Genomic DNA, 8,428 nt, shown 5'->3' on the forward strand with positions numbered 1-8,428 from the left:
GCATGGTTTTGTCAGAGTATCAAGATGGTAGATAAGCGCGAACCCCCACCCATCGCCCACTGTCACCTGTCACCTGTCCTGCCTGTCTGTACTCGTTGGCTGGGGCTGCCTTACAAGGTGCCACGAACGGAGTGGCTTACACAGACGTCGTCACCTCACACTCTCGGAGGCTGGAAACCCAAACTGAAGGCTTTGGTGGTCGACACTCGTGCGGGCGTCTGAGAGGCTCCCGGGCCCCCCTCCTGGGCTGGCAGATGAAGGTCTCCCTGTGTCTTCACGGCACCCTCCCCACCCCTGTGTCTCAGGACCCAAACCTCCCTTTCATAGGGTCTCACCCTCCTTGCCTAGGGCGCGCCCCCCCCACGGCCTCACCGCAACTTGACTTCCTCTGTGAGGACCTGTCTCCAAGTCCCGAGATGCCAGGGTGGACACAGCTCAGCTCACTGTCCGTCATCGTTCACCTGTCTGCATCTTATCCACCTGTCACCCACCTGTCATCTATCAGGCACCTGCGATCCACCTACCTATCTACCATTGTCATCTGTATATCAGATCTATCACTATTAAACACTGAGCAAACGTAAATGAGCTCAGGAGGCCTTGGCTAGAAGTAAATGATAAAGGTTTGGTCAAGGTCTCGGGGTTCACAAAGTGGGCACCCCACGCAGTGCCCAGTGTCCCAAAGAAGAGAGAAGCGAGGAGTCTTGGGTGAAAAGCTCGCTCTCGAGGCGTCGGTCCCGCCGTCCACGTCCGGACAGGGCCGGGAGGGTCGTCTGTGCACGGCTGGCGGCCTGGACACGGCACCAGGCGGCCCGCGTGCATGAACAGCCCTTCCCTGCCCTGCAGCGGGGGTCGAGGCCGTCCAGAGGTTGGACGTGCATCTGGGCATCGGCGCGGAGAGCTCAGACGTGCAGTCGGCAGGTAAAGCGAGAGCAGCCCCTCCCCCGCCTCCTCGCCCGCGGGGAGCGCTGACTCAGCGGCTCGGCCACAGCGACCCCGGCTGCTTCTTCCCCTGTCCTTACCCTCCATAGTCTCTCTACCTGTCCATCTGTCTGTCATCTCCCTATCCATCTATCTATTGTCTGTCATTTATCTATGGATCTATCATCTGTCATCCATGCATTATCTATCATTTACCTATCATCGATCGACCGACCTGTCAGCTATCTATCATGTCTATCATCTATCATTCATCTGTCATCTGTCTAGTTACTCACTGCCACTGTGACGCAACTCACAGCTCAGGGGGAGTTCCAGTGGCTGGCCTCCCTGGGGTCCCCACCCTGCACCCCAAGACCTGGCGGAGGCAGGCACGTAGCTTGTTGTCTCCACGCTGGAGATGCAGGCACCAGAGCGGGGTCCTTAGGCAGCTCACCGCTGTCACCGCATCACGGCGGATTCCATCCCAGACCCATCCGCCTCACTGGGGCCAACACCGCTTCCCGGTCGCTGACGGTCCAGGGAGTGTTGGGGTGAGGGTGCTCGACCAGGGAAGTGTCGGCCCGGTGCCGACAGCTCCTTTCACTAAGAACGTGGCTGTCACGCACCCGGCGTAGGGTTTTCTCAGAGGCGCTCGGAAGGTGATGATTTCAGGAGGGCAGAAGCCCCAGTGGGTGTCACGTGAGCCATGCGGCTGGCTGGGTGGCTGCGTGCTCAGACAGCGCCGACCCAGCCTTGGGGGTGAGGCCATCGTGCAGCTGCTGAGATCGTCTCCATGGGGAGAAAATCACCCTCACAGCAACGGAAACGGCGAGACCGGCCAGGCGTGACGGCTCCTCCGGCCGCTGCGTGCTAATGGCCAGCTTGCTGACTCTGGCGGCGTTAGCAATGTTTTCCGAGGCCCAATGACTCCGGGCCGCCCTGAGCGGGGTCCCAGAGCGAGGTCTGGGTACCTCTGGGCTCTGGCGTCCCCAGCCGAGGGTCCCCTGGTGTGATTTGCACTCACACGTGGAGACGCAGACAAGTTGCCTGGACCCCCCCTCCTCCCACCACCGGTGCCACCGTTAACTCCCAGTGGAGGACTGGGCAGGCTCTGAGGGCACCGGGCCTCCTCAGCCATGACGCAGGTGTCACCTGAGACGTCACGGCGTCTTCGTGCTGCCGAGGGCAGTGGACCCACGCTCCCAGTTCGAGACACCAGTGAGTGGCCGCAATCACTAGGCTCTGCGCACAGTGTGACAGGTCCCACGTCTGCACCGAGCCGCAACGTCAGTGTTTATGGGGCAGCCGCCTGGGCAGGCATTGAGGAAGGGGGCCTCCCGCCAGGACGCAGGCTGTGGCGCTTTCCGCTCGCGACCCTGCATTTCCGAGCAGCACGGTCTGCCCGTCCGGAGAATGTCCGCGGTAAGTTTCTCGCGTGACAGGACCCCGTGTCCCCACCGCCCACCAGGGAGCCAGCGTGGACCCGCGTCCTTCCTGAGTGCCGGCCGCAGGCGAGGGGCTGCGGAGAGAAGGCCACGGCCGCAGGGGCTGGGGACCCGCCGGTTCCCTCCCGCAGAGCTCCACGGTGACTGTCCGCTCGCAAAGGCTTTTCGAGGTTTCAGGTCGCTACTCAACCCCCAGGAACCGGGGCCGTGCAGGAAATCTGACTGGCAGCAGCCGCACGCGGGGCGCCGCCTCCCCCCAGCCAGAGCGGAGCCTGCGGGGGAAGTCGGCAGGCGGCCTCGGGCTGGGTGGCTGCCTCGCGCCGCACCCCACACCGCGTGCGTCCAGCTCCGGAAGCTCCTCCAGCCGAGGGCTGAGCTGGGGCGGAGGAGGCCACGAAGAGGCGCCAGGTGGCCCCTGTGGGCGGAGTCTCCGCCGGAGCCTGGTCACCCATCTCGTCACGAACCACAGAAAGTCCGCTCTGGAGCCACTGTCCGGGCCTCAGCAGGGGCCGCGCGCGTCCAGGATCCGCGAGCAGGGCGCGGGCGCCGGCGCCAAACTTCCAGGTGTGAGCGAGACACGCCCGCGGGTTAACGCCGGCCCAGCCGCCTCCGCTCCAGCTCCGTTTCGTCCGCGGGATGCCCGTGTCCTGGGAGACGTCATCGCTCTTTGGATTAAGGGAGGCAAACCATGCCTTTCTGGGTCCCGACACACACGCCTTCGCTCTTCTCCTGTTTGTAAAAACATTAATGAGTGGCCTCTGTATTTCACGTCATGAAATATAGGGAACACGTGATAAATGGGGGCATCCGTTAAAAAGCCCCCAATAATCCCTATGGAGCTAAAAGCCCATCCTGCCCCTCGGAGAGGGCCCAGCGCATCCAGGCCACTGCAGAGGTGGCCCTGCGTTTGGAGCGAGCCCTCCGGACAGCGCGCGTCACACACACACACACACACCCCCGCCCTGGCCCCCCATGGACCAGGAGCCGCTCACTGCGCCTGACCGGCACTGAGCTCCCGAGAAAGCCAGACAGTGGGCCCCCCGCGGCGGGGTCAAGCATCCGGCTGCGCCTCAGCCTCGGTTCCCCGGACGGCTGGCCTCCGGCCCTCCGCACGGCCGCGACAGGAGACGCTGCGGGTGGCCCCAGCACCAAACACGGAATCACAGAGGCTGGGGGAGGAGTCTCGGGGATGACCCTCTTTCCCCGCCCCTCTCCGGTCTGAGCGCGCGCGCACACGCACGCAGCGGCCAGACACGAGAGACAACCGCGGCGACCGCGGACGGACGCGGCCGACCCTCGCGGACCTGGGGGCTCCCCCCAGAAACGCGTTCCTTCCGCCGGCGTTCCTGGGGCGCCAGCCCTCGTGAACGCCCCGGAGTGAGCTGGCTCTGGGGGTGCCGAAGGCTCCCTCAAGGCCTGAGGATGCCTCTTTCACGGCAGCCCGAGTAATTCTGTACCCCACGGAGGCACCGCACTCCAGATCGTGGACTGGAACGTAATTTTATGGTACTTTGTGGTCAGCAGTGTTTTAGTGTGATTTATTTAGCCAACCTTCCCTCTTTCTAAAAAAGAATTTAAAATTCTTTAAATTTATATTTTATATAACACACAAGGTTATATAAACATATTAAGAAAAATCAAAATTTAAGAAAATTGACATTAAGAGCTGCGTGAAACTCCGTTAGCCCTGAGCTTCCAGACATAGAGGAACACATTCTGGCTGAAGGAGCCGTCTCCTTGGCAGAGGGCTCCGTGTGGCAGGAAGTGGTGAAGGACACGCACCGGGCGGCTTTAGTTAGCGTCCATGGCGAGGTAGTGAACAGCAATCATCAGGCATTCTCATAGCAAGAGAAAGTGGGGTGTCAGTTGGCCGGGTCCTAAGTGACGGCAAGGAGGTGCTTGGCGGTGGCCCAGGCCCGTGGCCTCTAAGACTCTGCAGGCCTGAAGGGCAGCTCTAAGAGTGACCAAACGAACTTGAGAGAATCTTTTCCTTCACTCAGCGATGGCGGCCGCCAGACAGCAGCGGGGGGCGCTCCAGGGCTGGTGTGCTGGCTGCTGATGGGGAGCCCATGCGCTCCAGGAGCTGCGTCGGCCCCGCCGTGACCTCGTCGCTCCATTGTGAAGGTCGAGAAATCTGACCCGCCCAGATGGAGGGCTGAGCGCACAGCCAGGGTTCCAAGAGGACCAGAGGCAACGTCGGCTCTTCCTTCAGACACTGGATTTGGATCTGCACTCGGGTTTGACCAAAGGCTCCCCGAGTTCCCAAAGTTCCACGCTGAGGGTTTGGGACGCAGAGTCTCAAACGATTCCAGGTCGAGCGCGTAAAGTCGGCCCACCGCCAGGGGAACCGTCCGTGGTGGCTTCCAACGAGCGTGTCCTCGTGACAAAATGGCTGGCCGACCGCACGACATCGCGGCCATGTGGCTGCCTCAGCAGGCTCACCGTAAATCACCACCCAGCCTGTCCCCTTAAAGGAACCCAGCGGAAGCGCAACGTGGGGCCGCTTACTGTCGACCAGTTTCACCCTGGAGAAGACGTCCCACAGGAAGCGGCTTTGTCCAGTTGTCACCGCCTCTGAGGCCGTTCTCCAGCGGGGCGCCTACCGGGGCCTGGCGTGCCGCCCGATGCTGGCTCTGTCTGATGCACCTACACAGATAAATTTTGGTGCCTCCAGTTTTGCTTTTAAGGTAGGAAGAGCACTTCAGCGAAGTGGCCTGAACACGAAAATGGCTTCTCCTAAGGTTTCTGCCCGTAAAAAACAAAGCAAGCCGCTCCCTGCGGAAGTCACCTTGGAGGCTGGCTCCTCCTCAGCCACGGCGGGCAGGGCGGCATGGCGCCTCGCAGGCTTCTAACAAAGAAGGTTAAGGTCACAGCCCAAGCTAGTCCAATCGGCAAAGCTGAGAAGGACGGTCGAAACGCGAACAGCGTGGAGCTTAGCGACGTGAACCGCGTGGCAGGAACGTGGCGGCGCTCGTCCCGCTCTGAGGGCAGTGGCCCTTCCCCGCCCAGGGGACAACCGCCAGACGCCTGCGCCCACCAGGCGGGCCGGCACACCACCGCCGACTGCCCAGCACGCTCTTCCGCTGTAGCTCACCAGGGGCCAGGAGCCCCTCAAAACTGACCCCAAACTCCAGGTTTTGTGGCCTTGAGTGCCCCTGGGTGTCCCCGGGTGGCCTCAATGGCTCTGGGTAGCTATGAATGAGCCCAGATGACTCAGATTGCCGTGGGTAGCCTTGGGGTGGCATGAGTAGCTGTGGGTGGCCCTGGGTGACTCTGGGCATCCCTGGGTTAGCCCCGGTGGGCATGGGTGGTCTTGGATGCCCTCGACGGTCCCGGATGAGCCTCGGAGGCTGCAGCAGGAAGCAGCGCTTCTCGATGCTGGCACCGGCTCGGCGGACTCCTGGCCCCGAGTGTGACATAACAGGCAGTTTTACATAGTCTTGTCATCCCTACACAGCTGCCGAGATCAGGAAGGACGTTGGTTGGTTGGCAAGCCACGAATCATCAGGCGTGAGCGGGAGCGCCCTTTAGCGGCGGGGAGGGCAGGCAGGAGTGAGCTTATTTGAGCAGGAAATGGCCAGGGGAGTTAGGCGGCCACAGATGCATCTGAGGTCCCTGGATAACTCTGGGTGACCCAGAGTGGCCCTCGATGGCCTAAAGTGTGCCTGGATGATCCTGTGTCATCCCGAGTGGCTTTGAATGGCAGTGGATAGGCATGGATGGCCCTTAGTTACCCGTATGCCTGTGGGCAACCTGGTTCTACCAGGTGGCCCTGGATCTCCCTGCATGTCCCCAGGTATTCCAGCCAGAACCCCAGACAGCCTTCAGTGGCCCCGGTGGCCTTCGTGGCCCCGAACGTCCCTCAGAGACACTCCGAGTGCCTCGGTGGACGTCGGTGGCCACCGCCAGATTGGGGAGGGACCCACTCTGGTCCCCACGTGGGGTCTGGCATCGCCCTCCGCTCCTCTGCGCCCCGTGCTCACAGGCGTGGCCCAGTGTCCCGGCGGAGGTGAACGGCGGGCACGGGGTGGCGACGTCTCCCGTGGGGACGGGGAGGGCGCCCGTGGACGGTGCCGTGCCGTCCGCAGGCGTGGGCTTCACGGTCATCCTCATCTCGCTGTACGTCGGCTTCTTCTACAACGTCATCATCGCCTGGGCTCTGCATTACCTGTTCTCGTCCTTCGCGGTGGCCCTGCCCTGGACCCACTGCAACAACACGTGGAACAGCGCCCGCTGCGCGGACGAGCCCGCGGGCAACGCCAGCGGCCGGCCCGGCCTCAACCACAGCTTCCAGACCACGCCCGCCGCCGAGTACTTCGAGTAAGTGGGCGTCCGCACCCAGCCCGGGGCCCCCGTGTCTGCCGGAGCGGGGCTTGGGGAAGATGCAGAGCCGGCCCCCACTGCGCCCGGGGCTCGGCCCCCACTGCCTCGTGGGCGTGAGGGCCCTGGCCTCGCCCTGTGCCCCCCGCTCTGTCCCCTGGGGTTCCCGTGGGCGAGTCGCGCTCGTGGCCCAGCACGGCTGGAGGGCGGCCCCTCGGAGGACACAGCAGGCCGAGCAGGCCCGTGGCCACCCCTGCTCCTTCCAGCAGCGCCGGGGTGGGGGGAGGCTGGCGGAGACGCCACGCTCGTGACTCGGAAAGACGGCCAGGGGCTGCGGAGGGGGCTGGGCTCGGCCTTCTCGGTCAGTCACCTGCCCGTCCTCTGCCCGTGGGCCAGGCCCAGCCCTCCTGCCTTGCTAAACACACCTGCCTGCAGGTGCCCGGCTGCCTGCTGTCCACAAGACGCTCTTCCCGTCTTACAAGCGCTCTGGTTTGCTCACGGGTCCCTCCGCGGGCCCCGTGTCCAGTGGCCTTCCCGGTGTCCTGCTCGTCCCCCTGCCAGGCCCTCAGCATTCCTGGCCGCATGGCCCGCAGCCTGAAGCCTGTCCTTGTCCTCTCACCTGGTCTCTGGGCCTTGCCCGGCCCCACGCCAGCGCCTGGCCCCGCTTCCTCAGGCCCGACGCGGGGCGGAGGGGCCGCTGGGGGCACCGGGCATTGTCAGAGTGTTGCTGGGGAGAGTGTGCGTGAGGCGGCCTGGATCGGGCAGCGTGGGAAGTGTCCGAGGACAGGGGCAGAAGTCCTTTGATGGGACAGTCAGGCCGGCTGAGAAGCCACCTGCCAGGAGGAGGGAGACCCCAAGCCTGGGGGTGAGAGCCTGGTCTCTGGAGGGGTGAGCGGCTGCAGAGGACAGGGCGGGAAGGAGAGCCGCCTGGACCTGTCGCATCCCATGTGCCTGAAGGGCACGGGGGCGGCCGTGGCCGCAGAAAGGAGGCTGGCGGGGGCCCAGCGTGTACCGGACGCAGCGCGGAAGCAACCGGGGGTGACAGAACCGTGCACATGCAGAAGAGCAGAGCGTCCCGCAAAGCGGGTTTTGTCATTCTTAGGGGCGAAAACTAAAAACGAGCCGCCGTGCTTGCCACCGGTTCTTCCGCGTCTACGTTGCGCAGCTGCAGTGGTGACTCAGGAAGAGGCCGAGGCCGGGTCCCTCGCCCGGTGGCCCCGGCCGAGGAGGCCGTGCGGAGGTGGCTGCGGCGAGAGCCCGGGAGCGTCACGGCCACGTCCCGCCACACGGAAGGGCGTTCGGAGACAGCCGTGATGCAGGCGGTGTTGCTGCGTCGTGCTGTCGGCAAAACGGCGGCTCCGCTTCCCAGCCAGCGCGTCTTCACAATGCCGGGGGCATCTCAGTGCCACTTCGGACACCGGGAAGGCTCGCGAGACGTGGGACGGTGCCAGTGTCACGGGCTGGGGACGGCTCGCCTTTGTTTGGCAGGCGTAGAAAGAGTTCATTTATCTGCCTGATTTTCAGATAAGACAATCAGAGGGGAAAAACGGATCACTCCAGTGACTCGTGACTAGGAACGCTAGGAAGAAAAAATGCGCGTGATGCACGACTGAGAATTCAGGCCAGCGAAGCGTCTCTGAAACTCTGCAGCCTGGAAGAGAGAGGCTGGGGCGGAAGGGCGCCCAGACCCTCCGCCTCGTGAGGGGACGGTCAGCGTGCGCAGACGCCGCCGCTGGAGGTGA

General features: G+C 63.6%; 1 protein-coding gene across 1 annotated transcript in view; it reads left to right on the plus strand.

Moving 5' to 3' along the window:
• SLC6A3 (solute carrier family 6 member 3) overlaps positions 1-8,428 on the plus strand; it is a 35,411-nt gene that overhangs the window by 1,871 nt on the left and 25,112 nt on the right. Inside the window, exons 2-5 of the mRNA XM_039842549.1 lie at positions 847-921; positions 2,544-2,932; positions 4,841-5,053; positions 6,163-6,686. Of these exons, the coding sequence (XP_039698483.1) occupies positions 847-921; positions 2,544-2,932; positions 4,841-5,053; positions 6,163-6,686 (1,201 nt within the window). The remainder of the gene's footprint in view (positions 1-846; positions 922-2,543; positions 2,933-4,840; positions 5,054-6,162; positions 6,687-8,428) is intronic.

The sequence above is a fragment of the Pteropus medius genome, unplaced genomic scaffold (assembly GCF_902729225.1).
Source record: "Pteropus medius unplaced genomic scaffold, Ma_sr-lr_union100, whole genome shotgun sequence".
Classification (NCBI taxonomy): Eukaryota; Metazoa; Chordata; class Mammalia; order Chiroptera; family Pteropodidae; genus Pteropus; species Pteropus medius.